The sequence below is a fragment of the Nanorana parkeri genome, unplaced genomic scaffold (genome assembly GCF_000935625.1).
Source record: "Nanorana parkeri isolate BGI_ZX_2015 unplaced genomic scaffold, ASM93562v1 scaffold551, whole genome shotgun sequence".
Lineage (NCBI taxonomy): Eukaryota > Metazoa > Chordata > Amphibia > Anura > Dicroglossidae > Nanorana > Nanorana parkeri.
Window position 1 is genome coordinate 159347 of NW_017306819.1, and position 21151 is coordinate 180497.

The 21151-nt window shown below is 44.7% G+C and overlaps 1 protein-coding gene across 1 annotated transcript; it reads right to left on the reverse strand.

Moving 5' to 3' along the window:
• Positions 1-7197: 7197 nt before the first annotated feature.
• On the reverse strand, positions 7198-20883 carry PLAT (plasminogen activator, tissue type). Its single transcript, XM_018561939.1, has 13 exons — positions 20807-20883; positions 19473-19515; positions 18028-18156; positions 17595-17705; positions 16799-16973; positions 15405-15496; positions 13397-13568; positions 12646-12731; positions 11598-11799; positions 11381-11517; positions 8995-9135; positions 8241-8389; positions 7198-7497 (listed from the first exon to the last, which is right to left on the reverse strand). Exons 1-13 carry the CDS (start codon positions 20879-20881, stop codon positions 7333-7335), a joined length of 1677 nt encoding a protein of 558 aa, XP_018417441.1. The 5' UTR covers positions 20882-20883; the 3' UTR covers positions 7198-7332.
• Positions 20884-21151: the final 268 nt, after the last annotated feature.

The window sequence follows — 21151 nt, forward strand, 5'->3', positions numbered from 1 at the left end:
GGGGAATCCCTGCAGGGAGACGTGAGTGACAGTCACGGCTCTCTGCAGGGAAAGGATTGAGAAGTGAGCGAGCGCCGGTATGTGTTCGCTCACTTCCCGATCTACTGAGTTGACCTGTGACTGTTTAATTGTCACACGTCGGCTCAGATTATGAGTGAAAATCACTCACCTCATAGTTCTCCTTTAACAAGGAATAGACTTCTTAGCACATTTTTGATACTTCATTTAAAAAGTGTGATGTAGGCGAATGTTCTTGCTGCCCAGAGCAGCCAATCAGGGTGGGAGGGGGTTAGTAAGCAATTATAGTGCTTATATTGATCCATACAATTATATGTGAATGCAAAACCTGGTCAAATGCAATGAGTTCTCAGAAGCATCTCAAACTGACGCCATTGACACAAGTCCAACGCTTGTCAACCAAAGCCCTTACTCCGGTACTACTCAGCATCCACAGCACACATGTGCAATACTAAAGAGCAACTAAACTGGTGCATGAAATCTTGATGGTGAATGAGCAATGCACTGACTCGGAGGTGCTGAGTTGATGGCGAACTGTCAAGTAGGACACATCTGCTTCAATCAAATAGGATCCAATGGTTGTTTTATTTTCCTGTGTGATAATAAAGAATACTATAAGTCAGTGTTTTTCAACCTTTTTTGTGCAAAGGCACACTTTTTTCATGAAAAAAATCACGAGGCACACCACCATTAGAAAATGTTAAAAAAATTTACCTCTGTGCCTATATAAGTGACCAGACTCTTCTCCAATGATTTCATGAAAGGAATAGTCCAGTTGGATAAATGTCGTCCCATGGCGTAATAAAATAAGAGAATTGCCCTCCACCCCGGTCCACATTCCCGGTTTGTTTAGTTGCACCAATAGATATGACAATCATGCTTAACATTCTGGGATCTAAAAACCTGACCCTCAAAACAGTAGGGATAACTCACTCGCCCCCCAGGCAGGAGACATGGGCGGGAAAGAGACTTTCACAGACCCAGATATTTATGTCCTCCCCCAGCTTGCAGCACTGGCCATGAACCTCCTAGTGGTTGGAGAGACATAGATGTACATAATATCCCATTATCGGTTCCTCTGTTCTGTGGCAAGGTTACACCCAGCAGCAGGCAGATGCTGTCACTAATGGGGAAGGTCGAATGAGCACAGACTATGGAATCAGCGAGACTGGATACAGTCCTAGCACAACTAAATTTAAGCAATCACCCGGCCTAAGGCAAGGTGGATGCACATTCATAACTTAATACTCTTCAATGAACCGCTATTGAATTGTGAAAAAAAAAATCTCTTCTTTAGTCAATGCTTCTCTGCTGCTCCCATAACAGAAGCCCGATTTGTGGGCGTTACTAATATTGAGCCCAGTTGCCACCAACCCCTGTTCAGTATGCGTGTCTTTTGGGGACATGCACACTGATGATGGTCAACAGCACTTGTCTCCGACTCTTGCCTGAGACAAATGCCATCACTAGGAATGCGGGACTGGCACCCATTTTCCCTGTTCCATCCCCTCTGTCTTTTCAAGCAGTGACTGGCTCAGCTGGATCCACCACCTCTTTATCCAGCTTCATTGGTTGCTAGGATGCCAGTGTCTGATGCCCGAGACAAGAACTGTCAAGCAGAGCTCATTACATTATCAGGGTTATTCATAAAAGGGTGAAGAGTTTGGAGAAGGCCGGAGAAGTGAACAATCTAGGACAACATAGCTGATTGGAAAAAATCTCCAATTCAGCTGCCAGCTCACTATCCAAATCAGCTATGTTGGCCTAGATTGTTCACTTCTCCTGCCTCCTCCAAACTCTTCACCCTTTTGTGAATAACCCTGTATGTCTTCTTAGCTGTGTGGTTGAACAATGGAGCAGAAAGGGGCTGTCGACCATGCTGGCTTAACATTAACACCACCTAGAAAGATGTCCCATCTTTCTAGGTGGTGTTGATGTTGAGCCAGTATGGTCATCAGAGGCGGCGTTACTAATATTGAGCCCAGTTGCCACCAACCCCTGTTCAGTATGCATGTCTATTGGGGACATGCACACTGATGACGATCAACAGCACTTGTCTCCAACACCAAGTGCTTGAGTGAGACAAATGCCATCACTAGGGACTGGCATCCATTTTCACCTGTTCAATCCCTTTGTGTTTTCAAGCAGTGACCTGCTCAGCTGGATCCACCACCTCTTTATCCAGCTTCATTGGTTGCTAGGATGCCAGTGTCTGGTGCCCGAGACTTGCACTGTCAAGCAGAGCTCATTACATTGTCAGGGTTTTGTGAATAACCCTGTATGTCTTCTTGTTAGCTGTGTGGTCGAACAGCGGAGCAGAAAAGGGGGTTTCTCTGTCGACCATGCTGGCTCAACATTAACACCACCTAGAAAGATGTCCCATCTTTCTTGGTGGTGTTGTTGTTGAGCCAGCATGGTCATCAAAGAGACCCCCACGCCTTCTCCTCCGCTGTTGCCAAATGCACTTTGTCCCCAAGGGGACAGGGGTAATTAACGAAAAAAAGGCAAGACTTCTTTAAAGAAGAACTATGGGGTTAAGTCTTTTCCCCATAGTTCTCCTTAGGGTAACGGGAGGACACAAACTAGCGTCCTCCCGTCACCCTAGGCTCAGTATACCGCTGTAGCTCGCGGTATACTGAGACGCCGCAGCTGAAGCGGATCCCGACAATTGTGCCGGGATCCGCCCAGCTGCGTGACTGACAGCTGGCTCTGCCTATCTAAAGGCAGAGCCAGCTGTACCCGCCCCCAAAAAAAAACTTTTAAAGCGTCGCCTAGGGCCAATTTTGGGTATTATCGTTTTTTGAGGTTTCGCGCGCGCACGCAATTTTAAGGCTTGACATGTTTAGTGTCTTTTTACCCGACGTGACCCCATCTTTTATATTTTACCAAAAAATTGGGTAATAATAAATGTTTTATCATTTAATATAGGGGAAACTGTTTTTTTTTTTAAATTTCGGTAATTTTTCCTTAATATAGTAAAAAAATAAAACCCCCAGTGGTGAATAAATACCACCAAAAGAAAGCTCTATCTGTCCCCAAAAAAGGGTATAAAATTCATTTCAGTACAGCGCTGCATGACGGAATAAATGTCAGTCAAAGTACCGCAGCGCTGAATACTGAAAAATGGCCTGGATGGGAAGGGGGTTTAACACCGCGGATGTCAACTGGTTAAATATCCACCACCACGTCAGCTGTCATTGTTCCTCAGAGGCAGGCTTGAGAATGTCAGGAAGAGCAATTGAAATGTATGTAACAGCCCAACCCAACATTTGCAATGCAGTGTCCAAGGAACACAGGCGTCTTAGCTGTGAAAGCCTAGTGACTGTGGCCTGTGGGCGGAGAGGGCACTTGGCTGTTTGTTAATAATGTGCATAGATTGCTCATGTGAGCCTATCTTTACTGTGTAACCAACATGCAGCGAGCACTCTGAACAAAAACCACAGTAACCCCACATAAAATACCTGTGTGTACACATACCCTTTACCCTCATATCTTTTTGGGGATTTTGAGAATATTAGCCTTTAGCAGATCACGGACATAATATTGGCCATCTCCAATAGATGCTGATGGAAGAGCACATAACTCAGTCAGTTTATCACAACCATACATATTCTACATGCTGCAGATCGGCCTTTGATAAGAGTCTCCAGTTCCTGCTTAGTTGCATTGGGCTCATTGGATCTTAAAGAGACCCTGTCGCCAGCCATTAGATTCACCAAAACCTTCCTATAGGATTATATGTAAATTTAATGTATATTATGCATGTTATTTACCTGTAAAAGCTTCCCTTATGTAGACATCCAGAAGCCCTAAAACCACAGCTGAAGGCCACCATCTTAATTGTGATGTCAGCAGCCCCGACAGACTCATAGCTGTCACTCAAGTCACACCCAATAGTATTCTCCTTTGCTCCTCCCCCAGCAGCTACATAAAAGGTTAGGTAGGGATGTGAAGGGAGGGGCGGAGGAGCTGAGTCAGCTCAGGCAGTAATTAGACCCTCCCAAAAGAGGAGAGGCCTATGACCTGCAAGGAGGGAGGGGGCTGGGCTAGGGAATTGACTCTTCCCAGAGTAGTCAAATTTTCTAGCAAGTCTAGAGGCACATTGCAAGTAGATAAAAACATTTATGGAAAGGAAAAACACTTCAAGTAAGCATTTAAAGTACTTTATTTGTCTGTACTTTCACCTGCAACGTTCTCAAGTTGGAGGTGGGGTTTCTTTTAAAGTAGCTGGCAAACTAAAACTAGATGCAGGTCATTCAGCCCTGCAGGGATAGTCATGATCCGCTATCCAAAATAAAAAAAAATATTGCTCCAAATACCTAAAATAAATGTTTTTTGGTTTTTTGAAGGGTCACATGACTACTAAGACATTGCAACGGCTTCTTCCTACCTGGGCTCTAAAGACACCCGATCGCTTGTATTAGCCGTTGTCACTGCCGTTGCCGGTCACGAGATCCGCTGTGCCCGGTGCAGCCGGGACCGGCACGGCTGCTCTGTGACAAGAGATCAAAGGGAGATCGGTACACATCTCCCTCTGATCTCCTCTCCAGTCCCCGAATGCAGGAAGTGATGTATGTTACATCACTTCTGAATTCCGCTGTCACTTTCCAGCTGGAGAAGCTGGTAAAGCAGATCTCTGCTTCATCAGCTTCTCTGGGGGTCCCTACGTGACAGGGGTCTTGGAGACCCCTAATGTCTTCATAAAGAGGACCTGCCATGTAAATTGGCTATCACATAGGGGTTTTTTTTAGCCCCTTATGTGATATCAATAAAGTTAAGTGGGGAAAAAAAAAAGAATAAAAAAAACTACATTTTTTTAAGTCCCCTGCCCCCCACATGCAAACATGCGCCCGGTGCCCCTACGTGCGAAAACAACGATCGCGCCTATTGTGCCGCACATGTTACATATCACCGCGAACGCCAGAGTGAAATTAATCACTGCCATCACGGGCCATTAATCACCGATAATACTAAACTGACGAGCAATAAAAGCGTTTAAAAGCACTGCCTATGGCCAATTTTCTATGTGGTAGTATTTTGCAATTTTGCAGGTGCGTGCAATTTTAGGGCTTGACATGTTTGGTGTCAATTTACCCGATGTGACCCTGTCTTTTATATTTTACCAAAAAATATGGGTAAGAATAAATGTTTTATAACATAACGTAGGGAAAACATTTTTTTTCAAAATTTACAGTACTTTTTTCATTAGATAGTAAAAAATAACCCCACCCCCCTTCCCAGTGGGGATTAAATACCTCCATAAGAAAGCTCTATCTGTCCCCAAAAAATGTTAACATAAATTGCAAGGCTATAGTCCGGTCATACTGACTGGTGACATTTTTGACTGACTGGTGAGTCACCCTAACATTTTTCAAGTTCTGAAAATGAACCAAAGTGAAGCTGAGAAGAGGGAAGAGGCTACAGTGACCTCATGATGTTGGCCCCACCACCGTCATAAAGGTGTTGTCAGATGGGTGCCAGTGCTGACAACTCCTGGCCTGGTACAATGGTGACGGGACCAATGTCAACATGCTACTGCTGAGTACAGTGGAGAGGTTGACTACCCTGCTGTTAACTCAGCAGCTGTATTATAGTGTTGTCGTCCCTCCGCAGAAGATGAGATCATAGCAGAATCATCAGTTTTAACGGCTAAAAACATTAGAAGCAAAAGGAATTATTACAATTAATATTTAATAAATGTGAAAGTGATAGCCGGATCTTTTATTAATGAACATTTCGTTTTTCTGGCATTACAATTAGCCATGATAAGGTTAAATATAAAAAATAATAAATATTATTTGTTTCTATTGCACATATTAAATATATTCCTCCCTAATAGTTAAGTATGCATATCATTTACACGCAATCAATGCATGCCTTGTCCATAAATCTTTCATAAGCGCTGTCTGGATTCCTCTATACTAAGGCAGATTCAGACATTTGTTATGAATATGATTGGCTGCTGCAAGGGGAACACAGCCAGTTCTTATGAAAGACACTTTGATAGAAGTTGGTCGGCCTCCAGGGACATCATGTTGATCTTCGTTTCTTAGTGTCTTTGGCATTGCTCACAGTGGCCAAGCACATATATTCATATGACAGTTGTAACCAGAATGTCTGCAGTTGGTTGGGGGAGGCAGTACAGCCAGCACCTTCTTACAGACTAACTCCATAACTGGCAAACTCAAGACCTGTATCAGTGGGCTTTTGCTTGCTTCAAATGGCATTCCCTGCATATGACCTGCAGTCAGGGCCGGATTTACTCTCTCTGCCACCCCAAGGCCAGGTTCCTTTAAGGCGACATCACAGAGATCACTTGTACAAAACAAGTGGCAGCTTCCCCGCTGTACATTTAGCTCTGCTTGCCCAAAGCAGGGCTAAATGTACAAAACAACTACCTGCCCGCCACCCGGAACTGCATGTCCCGGGCATCAGGAGATAGGAATTCTACACCCCTGCTGCCCCTCTACTCCTTACTGCCTCGAGGCCGGGCCTTGGTTGGCCTTCTGGGAAATCCGGCTCTGCCTGCAGTTGTCCTCCTTCTGACCTGAATTTGACCTGCTTCATCAGATTTTGCATCCCCATAGACTTTTTATGGGAATGCAAACCCTGATGAAGCAGGTCAAATTCAGGTCAGAAGGAGGACAACTGCAGGTCAGAAGGTCGTATGTACCTGGCAATGAATTCTGAATTGAGCTTAGAAGCTTCACAAACTACAACATCAACACAAGCCCAAAGCCTGTCAACACTGGTCCTAAATCATCTTCTGATTCCATCCATCTCTTAAAGGCTCCAGAGCTGAGATATCCTCACCAGATCTGCCCCGCTGCTGCAGCTAGATAATGGTTTAAGTATCCTTAGTAAAGTTCCCAAAACATAGAGTAAATGAATCATTTTGGAGTCCTGTTGTGAAGCAGTGACATCTTCATCATGACCTTGTGGGTTGGATGGAGGCCCACATAGATGCAGGGGTGTCCCATCTGGAGATATGAGGAGCTGGTACATGAGTCAAGTCCCGGATGACTTCTTCAAACCAAAGAGCAGTTTTTGATGCAGTTGGTCTTAAGACATCTTTATAAAAGAGCCCCAGAGTGTTCTGTATTCGTATTCAGCTTCATCCACCAAGCATGTCACAAGTTCCTGAGCAGATCAATAAGCTGCATCCTCAAGAATGTTAGTTCAGAACATGAAATGGCCTCTTCTTCTGTTTAGTGGTGACAGGTACCCTTTAACGATACATTTTATGGTCCCTGATGTCTCTGAAGACATCTCAGTGGTTTAAAGTGGTTACAAAGTCCGAAGTCTCTAGTATCATTACATTCGAATGCCTGTGTGTTGTTCTATCCAGTCTAGGTATCGCGTCACTTTGGTGTAAACGCCAGGTTTTCCCTTTCGCCCGCATCCTTCACCCCAGCTAATAATGCCAAACAGATGCATGCGGTCATTCATGAGACAGACCAGGGGTCCTCCAGAGTCACCCTGCAGGAAAGAAGATGAAGTACATCAGTACATAAAGGAAGACAGTACAGTTACAGCACAATTCAAGATAAGAGAGTTGGGAGTGATCTGCTCGCAAGAGCTTACAATCTAAAAGGGAAGGACAACTGGGAAGAGTGAGAGAAGGGTGTCATGGTGTCACCCTCTAAGCACAGTGCCCTGCACTCACGTTGTATTGATGCAGGAAGCGGTGCTGATATCATTGCGTCAGCACCCTCTGTTTGCATCATCCAGGATCCACCAACATCATGTGACTGGCCATAAAGCATCAAAAAAGTGTAAGTGGAAAAAAAAGCATAATGTACTGCTGGGGGACCTCAAGAGGGTCCTCTAGTGGGAGGGGGAGTAGCAATGAGCCCGGTTATGGGCTTTAGGCTGGGTTCACACCATGTTCAGCATTCCAGACCAGACAAAATGAGACATGCAGTATTTTTCTGGTCTGGTCTGGAACGGACTGCGCTGGTGGGAATAGAGGCCGGAAATAGCATAGGGATACATTAGGATGCATTTTGGGTCCGGAAATAGTCTGGTCTGGTCTGGAGGTAATCTGGATGTTGGTGTGAATGGGCCCATAAGACATGATTAATATTGAAAAAGGAAAAAAAAAAAATAGCACTGCGCTTCAAACTCAAAAATTATATTCCTAAAATGTGAAAAAAATCGTGAAATTGCCACAAAGTGATACACAATTTTGTTTAATATTTTTATATTTAATATTGAGTTACCTGGCAGGCATCATCTTGGTGTCTTGTGTCGCCAGCGCACAGCATGTTGGAAGTCACTGTTCGATCAGCGAGTTGCTTGGGGGTGCACATGCTATCGGGGTATAATCTGACGTGTCCTTCTTTCAGATGATCAGAGTAGAACGGAGAAACTAAAATGAAAAAGAAAAGGGATGGTTAAAGTCGGACTTTGTAATGCCTCCAGCATCTAAGCCACCTTGCCCCTAATTCCATATTTTCCCCCAAATGGAGTTTAGCAAGAAGAGGTGGCAAGGCTTAATCCCAACAAGGGTTCAAATGGAAAAAGCCGAATAACCACCAATTTTTTTTTCTTTCCTTCATATTGCTTTATTGCAACGTGAGCACATTCACAGGACCAAGACAAAGTGCATAGCTCTCAGACAGACCCTGCTCCTTCACCTCTATGACTAAGACCCTGTTGGGCTGAAACACATCAGAGGAGGAGCAGGATCTGGCGAAGAGCGAGGTGCTTTGAAGACGTGTCTTATGTGGCAAAGAGCTCTTTGAAGGCAAGAAAAAAAAAGATGTGGTAGATGAGCAGCTTTTTGCATTTGAACTCAGTACGTTGGAGGAGAACGGACCTCATTTTTAATTCGGTTCCAGCTCACTTTAAATTGTCCTGTTAAAATAGCATTTGTAAGTCATGTTTCTAGCTTGAGGCAAAAAAATCACATTGCCTGAAAAGTTTACTGGTTTCAATGATATGTCCATATGATAAAAATGTCTGGTTCCTTACTCTCTTCCTGCTTTCCGTATCCGGAGATCTCACATTCTGTCCAGTCTGCTAGCGTTTGTCCCTTCTCAGGCATACAGGCCGGCCTGGCAGTGTCTGTCTCCATGGCACATGATCCAGATGTAGACTGCAACTTCAGAAGAGCTACAAGAGATGAAGAGCCCAGATGAAACTGGAGAATGGTATACCAATGGGGGGGTGGTGGGGGAGGGGGGCTTTGGGGTAGATGTCTATTTGCAGATTACAAAAGTTGTGAATACCCTCTTCTATTTGAGAACCTTTCAACCTCCTCTAGAAAAACATTCCTATGCTGGGCCAAAATTAGCCAAAAAAGGTAGATGAGGAACATCTGAAAAAGCTAATAATGAATGTAGATACTGTATGTAGATTTCTTGACAGGCCATCTGACAGCCGGGCATTCTGCCCGGGCGTTTGGACTATTCTGTGATGCACTGCATGCTAAGGACGCATTAGGCTGAAGGATAGGTGGAACCTGCCAAGGCTTTAAGCAGCTTGTCTCCTCTATTGTTCTTAGATAGATGTATTCTGTAATGTTGAGGACATTTCAAAGCTTATCCAAGCCACTCCTTCAGTTCCAATGAGTGTCAGGAAAATACCCCATTATATCCACATAGGTAGCACAGACACCTTAATCAAATCACCACGCATAGTGTAGATGTTGATTGTCCAAGAACAGGATGGGAGGTATGAATCTTGTGGAATCACCATGTTCTAGTTGCATAACCCCATCCTTGGTGTCAGGAAATCTGTATAGAGGTTAATTCCTTAAATTACATGGCTAAAGTTGTGAGTTTTTATCAAATTTCAGAGGTTGGGATGTTAAAACAACATTTTACGTGGAAGACAGATGGTGCCAAAGAACCAGCCCTATACAGAGACAGTTGTTCCAGTTTAACATAAATATATTCGGCATATAATGCAATTTTAACATCTCTTTCCTGGCAACCTGACAACCATTCACACCATTAGCCGTGTTAATTGAAGAATTAACACCTACGCAGACTTCCTAAAACCGAGGATGGGATTATGTAACTAGAACAGGGGGTCCATCCAGGACCGGATTTACTCTCTCTGCTGCCCCAAGGCCAGGCTCCTCAATGCAAGGCCAGGTTCCCCAATGCAAGGCCAGGTTCCTCAATGCAAGGCCAGGTTGCAAAAAAACTGCATGTCCCGGGCGTCGGGTGATAGGAATTCCACACTCCTGCTGCCCCTCTATTCCCTGCTGCCCCGAGGCTGGGCCTCGGTGGCCTTGTGGGAAATCCGGCCCTGGGTCCATCACTTTCAAACCTCCCATCCTGTTCGTGGACAATTATCACCCACTCATTCCATGGTGATTGTATTAAGGTGTCTGTACTACCTGTGTGCATATAAATGCTGGGGTTTATTCCTGACCCTCATTGGTACTGAAAAAGTGACTTCGAGAGGTTACAAAGCACCTTCAACATTACAGGACACATTCGGTGGAATGTGACAAACTATGACTAGCTATACAATGACCTGGATAACTGAGAACCTTCACAGACCTGTGCTTTAGAGAGCAGAGGAGGTTTCCTTACTTCAACAATACTCTATAGTCTAATGTGGCATCATGCTAAGCCCTCCTTACCATCTTGTCTTGAATTGTATTGTGATTGTAATGTCTTCCTTATATTGTAAAGCGCTGCGCAAACTGTTGGCGCTATATAAATCCTGTATAATAATAATAATAAGACTCAGTAGTAACAGCATGCTCGTTCTTGGGTATTTGACAAGGACCCAACATGACCCAGGGGTTCCAAGAGTATAAGGAAGCACTGTTTGCCATATACTGGCACTTTTAGGTTGACTATCTTCACTGCCAAATATTCTTTCTGATTGGACACTGCCATACTGCCACCAATACTCAGAAGATGCAGCAAGTTTGTTTCAGGGACTTCAGTCTAATGATCTAGCTAGTCACATGACTTCAGCCTCAATCACCCGGATGTGGTTCCTCTCTAGTGAAATACCAGGCTAAATGTTGTCTCGGCAAAAAAAAAAAAGAAAACCAATAGGGCATTTGTAAAGAACACTCGGGTTGAACTTCAGGAAGCTCAGGTTTCTTTTAATGAATGCACCAAAATCGCCCAGTTTTCAGCTTGTGGAAGTTAGTAAGTAACAATGTGAATTGTACTAGAGTAGGTTACTATGGTTCAAAAATAAAAGGGACTTTGTGACTTGTCATGATGAAACACCCCACAACTAGCAGTTTGTTTTAACTTATAGTCCACATACTAGTTCCAGGGAAGTTACTCATTTGACAGGTTTAGCCATCCTGCCCCAGAACGAGCATGTAACACATGGCTTTGCTTCATGAAACATTGTTAACATCCTAAACATGTTTACTCACCAATGTCATTATCAAAGGTGTCCTCGTCAAACTGTGGGTGCTTATAAATTCTTTCCACTCTGAAACTTTGTTCCTGACTTCCAGGCACAGCACGCATTGCCCGGCCCAGCTTGACACGGATCTTGTTGGCAGTCAACCTGAGAAGAAGCAGAGGCTTCATAGTAACGGGCCTAATGATATTTGGTTTAGTAGTTGAAAGATTAAACTTATTACTCACTTGTCACTTAGGAGGCAATGAGCGGCTGTCAGCACCCAGCAGCGGTCTATCAGGGTCCCCCCACAGAAGAAGTGCTCTGATCCCCTATAAACCTGGAAGAGAGACGCCATCCATGGATGAGATGTAATCTGTGCTCCTCGGCCTCCAGCAATACGGAATCGGGGCTGTAATTGTGGCCGGGGGATTCGAATTCCACAGGTGGCTGAGGAAGAAATTAATATCAAGATTCAGATTAGGTTGTGTGGACTGAACTAACAATAGAACATTGTTTCCCTCTATATTCCCTCTATATCTATATGCTATATTGGTTTGATAACTGGCCTGGAGGGCAACCATGAAGGTCTCACGTCATATAAGCTCCATATTTGCGGTAATGTGAATATAGGAAAGAATGCAGTGATTACAAGCTATGATGTGCCCAAGGCTTTATACTTCTTCAATGACTGTGGTATTTCCAGTCCCGGAAAACTATGTGATGTTTTTACATTTATTGTTAATATGGGCCACTGGCATCAATGAAAGTATGTGCAGCTCATTCTCTGTGCCACCCCTCAACTGTGAAATCAGGAGTGACCAAGGGGGTATTTGGCCCCTAGCTGGTCTATTTCTAACTCTATCAATGATGCTCTTCCAGCTGAATGGAAGCAAATGCCACCAGCAACTCAACATCTAGAGGTTACACAACTTTGACTGGTCTATGAGTCAGTGGCATAATGATTAGCGCTTCTGCCTTACGGCATTGGGCGTCCCTAGTTCAAATCCTGGCCAGGTCACTATCTGCAAGTGGTTTGCATGTTCTCCCCCCGTGCTTGTATGGGCTTCCTCCGGATACTCTTGTTTCCTTCCACACTCCAAAGACATGCTGGAAGGTTAATTGGCTCCTGTCCAAATTGGTCTATGTATGCAGGTGACATAGGGACCTTAGATTGTAAGCTCCTTGAGGGCCGGGACTAATGTGACTGTGCTGTGTAAATTGTCGGCGCTGTATAAATATATATGGTCACTCTTTTAATATTCTGTAACTTTTTTATACTCTAGTGTTACTTACAGCATTTAGGGACATCACAGAACTCCCAGCCAGCCTGAGTTCCATTCATCACATGACACCAAGGACGCACATCATTATCTGGATTCCTGTACCATATAAAAGAGATCATACTTCAATACAGACAGAACAGCTGCCAATCTAACATTGCCTAAATGTATAACACAAATCAAGCATAAATAGTGCAGCTTCACTGGTGCAACTACAATTTACCGGTAGGTTAAAAGTTTGAGATTGGGTTGCCAGGTGAAAAGTAAACACAGCATGAGTACATAGGTAGCCCTGGGGCTGCATATCATAGGGAAAGGCAATAGTTCTCCTCCAAGAACTTGGAGCCAGTAGTATCTGAGGGCACTCACACACAGAAGAACCTTGGTTGTGGAAGGACAATGAGGTGGTGGCACAATAAAGTGTGAACATTCAGTGGTTGCCTGAGAGCACAGCTGGTCTTCTACTAGCATTACCTCTGTCCTGTGTAATATAGCGTACAAAATGGAAAATGGCATAATACAACGCGGTACTGTAAAGTGATATTGAGGTGGTCCAAAAACGCTGTATTGCAACCACAATTCCTGGTTTTGGAGATCTGTCCATAGACAGTTTTGTCCAAGAAGATGTCCTTGGCTTCAGAACTGTCATAAGTTATTGTTTTCTTGCGGGGTCATTCATCTTCATTTAGGAGCAGTATGCAGAGTAACCATATTTCAATCAGTATACTGCCAGTCAGGACCCACCTACAACATGCGGGACTCACCTGCAGTAGTTATGGCTGCCCAAACCCTGGCTGCGGGATTTACCACTCCAGGCACTAAAGACTTTGCTCTTCACCAGGGGAGAGTCCCACCGTAAACAACTGGCACCAGAGATGGCGACACTGTGAGAGCCTCGATATGAAGTTCCTCGCTCTGGATAACAGTCTGGGGTGGCTGTTCAGGATAAACAATGTACAAAGCACATTATCAGCATTGCATATTACACCAAGGAGTTCAATGCAACATACAGTATTTATATCAAGAAGCTGTTGAACCTGTGCAGAATGTTTTAAGGTACTGTTGGATTGTTAGACATGTATTTCATGGTGGAACAACCTCCGCACTGGGTGGAGGGACTAAGGGTAGTAAATAGCAAGGCACATATTGGTGACCTATACCTCTGGTTCATGAATGTTAAGGTTAAACATAACGTACAAAAACATTCCAATCTTGGCATACACAGATTCCAAGTTTAGGAGGTAAAGAATGGGAAGATTGCCTGGGGACCACTTGTTCTTCGTCGTTGATATCGCCACACACCAAACCCAATGGTGAGGTAAGACTGTACTTCCTTTTCATACTTTTGCACAGATTCTGACCACCCTGTATTTTTCTTTCCTCCATGCCGAGTCTGACGCGTCATCAACTTCCCAAGGATACGCATCTGCCCATTGAACACCCGCCTGTCACCACGACCAGATCTCACGACAACATCACCATGAGATCACCCCCATTGTGCCCATCCATTCCATCACATGTGAGTGGCTAATTTCCATTCCCACTTCCTTTTACCTCGATTTACTTTCATTCGCTTGTTAATCTCCATCCACACGGTCTGCGCCAGCTTGTTGTGCTCCCTCCTTTTTTCCGTTCAGTATCATACAGTTAGACACCTGGGTCTAATAACATAAGGAGCCACACAACGGCCACGACACCCCCCCAGGAGTGCGCTAACTAGCAAATTCAAGTCTTCATCCTGCACCAAGCATATCCAGTGCAATAGACTGGCTACATTTTCTCAAAATACATCCTGTTGACCCAATTTCAGGCCCTGAAAGCTTCCATTATTCACCTGATCTGGGCCTGCCCCATCATCAATAAATCTTGGCAACCTCAAATTTATCTATGACAAGATGGACAGGCCTGCACATTAGGCTAATTAGATAAGCTCCAAGATACAACACCTGAGTGAACTTTACTACATGAACTACTTCTTCAGGTTTGAAAAGTATTGGTGCTTCATTGGATGTCAAGCATCACCTCTCATCTATGGATGGGGTCGATTAACACGTTACCATTTAGGAAATTGGTATATACACATAGGGAATGACCCACTATATTAGCAAAATTATTGAACGTTTGGTTGGAAAATACCCTAACCATAACCTAACCCATTACCATTGGCCGGACTCGCTGCTCATTAAGACACTACCTTTTTTTCCTAGCACCCTTTTGGGTTTGAGAGCAATGTATGGTCTCCATGTGCTTCCTCCCCGCCCCACCCCACCCTTCATCAACTTGAGGTACAAGTGAAAAAAATGTAGTATTTTAAATGATTACATACAGCATACAGTTTCCTTTCCATAAACAATGTTTTACTGACTTGCAATGTGCTTCTGAAATTGCAAGGGAACTGACTCTCCATAAAGTGACCAATTCCCTAGCAAAGCCCCTTCCCTCTTTGCATGTCATAGCCCCCACCTCTTCTGGGAGTGCCTTATTACTGTCTGTGCTGGTCCAGCTTCACCTCCCTACAAAACCTTTTATGTAGCCATTGGGGGAGGGAAACATTTGAGTGAGTCTGCTGGGCCTTCTGACATCAGATGGCAGCGCCAACCAGTCTCAGGGCTTTTGGATGTCTATACAAAGTAAGCTTTTACAGGTTGATAAGATGCAAAAATGTATTAAATGCACATATAATATAATAGGAAGATTTGTGTTGAAATGAATGCTCCAGCAACAGTCTCTTTAATATCAGTCCCTGGAAATCTAGATAATTAAGATACGTACCCTTTGTGCAGGCTGCCACACTGCAGTGTTCCCAGTTGTACTTCCCATCTTTGAATATATAACACCAGGGAGAGACATCACCATCAGGGTTCCTACAAAATAAAAAAGATTAATTCAATATATTGTATATACCAATCAGCTCATCCGATATATTGACTACATAGCCAGCAAAACTGCTCTTTCAGGTACATGAATGCCAGCAATATGCTACCAATGAGAACCTCTGCCATGGTATGGTGAACATCTCAAGCAGATGGATAACAGAGGACTTCCATGAGAACGAGCTGCTCCCTTACAGTTTCTGCAACACCATTGGGCTTTATCAGTAAGAATGTTAAAACGGCAATGATAGAAAGTGTGGGGGGCCTCAACTGCGACCCCTGACAGCTGCACATAATAGTCACTATATGAAAGATGACTATCAGAGGCTTCAGACATACCAGAGGAGACGTTCAGAGACAGCAGACATGGTGGTGGGTTGGTTGCAGATACCCTTTAGGACAGTGGTTCTCAACCCGTGTAACCTCAGGACCCACATTTGTCCTTAGTCATTAAGTCGCGACCCAAGTCGCACTGCAGTGGACTGCACAGCATTGCGGTACGGCGCGCTCCAGTGCGGGCAATTGAACTGTGGGCGGGAGGGGCATTTGGGGTACCATTCAAATGAATGGCAATGCAACATACCTCCCACACCAGAACGCGTAGTAGGTGCGATTGCGTGGTACAGTGCATTTAGCTGGTCCAGGCACCTCTACAGGACACATGAGGGAGCTGTAAGCAATGCACGTATGGATGGAGCTCCCTTGTGGCCATAGCTCCATCCCACCCCACTTCAAGCTGACACTCGAAGCTGGGCAGCATATTCTGAATGGCTGCTTGGCGACTGACAGTGCTCCACTAGGGGAGGCTGAGAAGCCTCTCACCTAGAAAAGTGTAAGGCACGTGGTGACCCACTGAACATGGGGTCACAACCCACTTTTGGGTCACAACCACCAGTTGAGAACCAAGGCTTTAGGACATAATAGACTGGGGGCATGCTACATAAGACTGCTAGATATTAATGACATTACAGTCTCCACTACTGACTGCTGGGGTCTGCAATGGGCCGCAGAGTAAGTACCAGGGCCCTGCAGGTTGGGCACCAGGGTCCTACTGACTAACAGAAAAATATCTGTGTTTAATAGAATAATAAGTAAAAGCTAGCATGTAAAAATAAGGATAAGTAGGCTCCATCATATTACAGAGCTCATCAAGCATAGGCCTAGGTGCATGCGGCTTTGAATTCCCCAGGGGCATCCCTAGGGTTATATATAGTAGGTCAGGTCCCATACACTTCCACAGACAGTACACATTTCAACCATCTCTTACTACAAACTGTATATCCTGCTGGTTACCTGCAGAAGTTGTGATTCCCCAGTCCTAGTTGTAAAGCGTCTCTGTTCTGTGCGATGAATCTCTTCCCACTGAGCGCTGGAGAGTTCCAATTCACACAAACTGCTCCGCTCACTGTGCGGGTGTGATTTCCTCTGTACGACTGCCCTGAGCCCTCGTAACAGGTAGCCCGAGTGTCTGCAGAAAGAGACAGAGACAGTGAGCGAGACTTGTGACATGCACCGTGAGCACCATTCATCAACAATGCATGAATGTTATCGCAATGTACAGATCCTTGGCATCCTTCCGCCATGCACAGAGTTCATTTTTAGTACAGTATATAGAGATGGTGCATAGAGATACTCTGCATTAGGGATGTGCTTGGGTTTGGGCCAAACTTGAGTTCATCTGGACCCAGGAAGGAAGCTGTCAATGCCGGCCCAAACAGTTGTAGCCGTGGCATTCCCCACCCCGTAGCTGCATGTAAACATGGAGGTGAGTTGCTGGGGACATCATTGACCTTATATGGACACAAATGCCATATTAAGCCAATTTCATTGACCAAATATGGCCATGTGGTCAAATAAGATCAATGATATCACCAGCATCCTGCCCCTTTCCTCATGCTAAGCTGCGGGGCGGGGAATGCCCCAGCCACAGTTGACTAGGTTGATGCTGACAGCTTCCTTCCAGGTTTGGATAAACTCAAGTTTGTACCAAACCCAAGCTAGCTCATCCCTATTCGGCATCATGCAGTGTTTATTATCGATGCGCAAAGCTTTTGATGGCGGTAGCATTCTATGGCATGGAGCTCCATACCTATTTCACAATGTTCTCCAGCGAATCCACCAAGACACAGGCAGAGATGGTGGGAGGAGTACACAGCCTGGCGACAGCGACCTCCATTGTAGCACTTTTGTTCTGCACAGTCTGTTGGGAAAGGTAACTTGTAGATTAATATTTTTTTGTTCCATTGAGCCACATTAAGTCAGTCTGACCAGCTCAGGGTGACCCTCTATAAGTCATGGCCACCATTCCTGCTTGGAGTAACCCATCAATGTTGCACAATGCCCCATAGCAACCAATAAGATTTCAGCGGCTGTAACTAGAATTGTTTTATGAAAGAAAGATGATTTGTTATTGGCTGCCATGGAAGATTGCCGTTCGCTATGTTGGAATACCCCTAAGCCTCTAATCATTGGCACTTGTGAAAGCTGCAGGTGTTTGGAACATTATTTCCTCCTGCCCTCACCTATATATGGCACACTATGACATCTGCTTCGGCCATCCTCACAGCGGCAGAACTCCACCCTCCGTCCTGCGGGACGGAGCCAGGTTTCATCACCCCTGAAGACTCTCCCTGACCTTTCAATGCACGAGGCTGAACGATGGGGAGGAAAAAAGGAAGTTCATTAGCTCAGCCTGCTTATACTTCCTCTGAGTGAGGAAATAGTAAAAACACATACAAAGCTAGAAAATTAAAGGGTTCACCTAGTTAACACTGCAGTGCAATCAATGTATCCCAGTAGGTTAGAAACCATTGTGCAGGGTACATAAATTCACCTTCCCCCCAAACTGCATATCTGTAGGCCAACCACGGCTTCTGCAATGCCCAGGTAAAAATGTTGCATTCTAGGTAATCAACGCCATCCTGTATATAAGGCAGGATGGAGGGTACACTGAACAGCTCAAAGCAATTGCGGCATTGCTACTTGGATGCTAGATAGCAGGAGTCGTCTGGAACCTATCAACCAAGGACACTCGGCGGCATCAGCCACCTGCGTCCTATCTACCAAGGGCACTAGGTGGCAGAAGCCGTCAGCATCCTAGCAACTATGGGTGCTAGGTAGCAAGTTGCAACTGCATCCTAGCAACCAAGGAGCCACCTGAATCCTAGCATCCAAAGACGCTAGGCAGCAGGAGCCACTGAGTCCTACCAACCAAGGCAGCTAGGTGGCAGGAGCTCTTTGCATTCTGTCAACTCTGGATGCTAGGTAGCAGAAGACATCCTAGCAACCCAGGACACTAGGGTTGCTAGATGGCAGGGGCCTATCAATAGTGTGTAAATTACACTTTGTCGATATTTGCATGTTGACCCTGAGCAGTGATGACAACCAAAAGGGTACTCTGCACTCTATGCATGTAAAGGTTAGCACAAACACTACATGCATACAGTGCACAGACAAGATTTTAGGATATTTTTGCCACCAAGGTTCTACGTGAAATCATACACCTCCACTGCAAATGGCATAAATCTGAATGGGGTAAGCAAGTTTTTAGGAAAAATTACTTTGCACAGGCTGGTTGGGATTTATTGTCGGTTTAATCACTGCACAGGCAAACTTTAAAGGCACAAAGGTGAACTATACCTTAGAAATGGCTGGTGACACATGTAACTGATGTGGGACCACCCACTATTGGCTAAGGAACATCGTGTGACTCATAGCTCTTTAATGATGCTGCTTGTGTCTGGCTCTCAGTATCTGTCTGCCTGAACCCTTGCTAAATTAAACCCTTCTCACGAGCCATGTATAGAAGACCTCCAACTGACTGGCTGCCAAGATATTATATTCACCATTGCAAGAATAATATCATTCTGTAATATATTATACATGGTTGATCCCCACACTCCCAATAAGCATAACATTCTCCTTACATCAGAATCCCACCTAAAAGTAATAACTGGTAAATAATTACATTTATATGACCTGGCCCCTCTCTTCTCTCGATGGTGAAGCACCTAGGTAAGAAGGCAGTTAAGTGTTAGTTGGTTCTAAACAAAGTGAATAAAGATATAAAACATGTCTGTATGGAGCATAAGGTATGAAGGTATAGGTATTCATTGTTTATATAAAATCTTTATTAAATGGATAAACACCCAAATACAAGGTGCATCCATGGCAAAGGTTTTCTAAAGAAGCAGAAGCTGTTTGATTTCAGACTGTCTCTCTCTAATTGCAACTGAGCAGTCTAAACTCAGGTGTAAATGTATCTATATTTTTATAATGCTTTTCTCTCTGAGTACTCCAAGCACTAATCAAATTGGTGTCAGGGGGGATAGAAGGCGAGTGTAAGAGACTTACGTGCAGATTTAATCGTGGCCAAAAGCGTGCACGCACACAAGCAAGGAAACCATTGCTGAAACTTCGCTTTAGCACATGAACGTGCTTGCATGGGAACATTTATACGCAATAGCGCACGCACGTGAGTGTACGGAAGCGCGCTTGTTAGCATACAGGTGCATGCTATCCTATATAAACAGACATGAAGCCACGACTAAGTTGCTGAGTGGCCTTCAGCTAGTCCCTTTGTGCCCTGTACTCTGTTCCTGTAGCCTGACATCCTGTGTATGAACCCGGCTGGTGACCAATTGACTCCGCCTCCTTCCTTCTGATTTGGTACCTCTGCTCTCTGATCTCCTGTGTATGACCCTGGCTTATATTTCCCGACCCTGCTCCTGATCTGTGATTTGGCACCTCAAGATTCGGCTCCCTCTATATGACCTCAGCTTGAACCTGACTTTCCTCCTGGTCTGCTACTTTGTGGATCGCTCCATCAGCATCCTGAGCAACTACATACTGCCAGTGCTTCGTTGGCCTCACGCCTGTTGCCTGCTCTGGTTTCAAGAGGTCCCGGTGTCATTCCGGTCCTGCTGATTCACCAGCTGGTCCGACGCACTCAAGCGCCTCCTCAAGAACCGGCCAGCCACCAGTACCAGCACCTGTGCTCCACTCTGTGGGACTGAGAGGTGCACGGGCAGCCCCCTTCTCAGCTGTGTCTCCAGTCAGGTACGTGATAGCAAGGAAGCCATCTTGGGCCTGCTCAATACAATATTATACTAGGGCCAATTTTAGACAGGAGCTTATTAGCCTAACAGCCTGTCTTTGGAGTGTAGGAGGAAACCCACTCCACCCAACAAATAATCTGAACCAAAGACCCCAGTGCTGCGAGGTTGACTGTTGATTTATGGATGGTTGCTATGGGTTACATTAATTAGGTCACCAATCAAACTATTAGATATATATGCTTACCTCTTGTGTTGCAGATACAACCTCAAAGAGGATGAGGGCCATGAAAATATTCATAGATCCGATCTTTAATGACATTTTAAACTGCAAGAAAAAGAAAAATATGACAGTGAAGATGTAATAGGACAAAACCCAGATAGTTTAAAGGGAACCATCATCAAAAACAAAGCCTTCCATAGCTGATGTCCTTATAAAATTCTGATCAAGCTGATCGCGTGGCTTCCAATTTTTATAATTGTTTTGACATTTTTGGCTATTTTTGCCGGGCTTTCTCATATCTGTAGAAGACATCAATGTCAATCAGTGCTGAGGTGGGTGATGTCTATGGGCTACCTTATCGCTCAAACA

Bases quoted from the DNA above. Each gene is read 5' to 3' on its own strand.
- PLAT (XM_018561939.1), bottom strand. From the start codon at position 20,881: ATGTCATTAAAGATCGGATCTATGAATATTTTCATGGCCCTCATCCTC. The intron at 11,518-11,597 runs GTGAGTAATAAG...GCTTCTTCTCAG, and splicing joins CATTGCCTCCTAAGTGACAA to GTTGACTGCCAACAAGATCC. The intron at 7,498-8,240 runs GTAACTCAATAT...TCTTTCCTGCAG, and splicing joins ACCAAGATGATGCCTGCCAG to GGTGACTCTGGAGGACCCCT.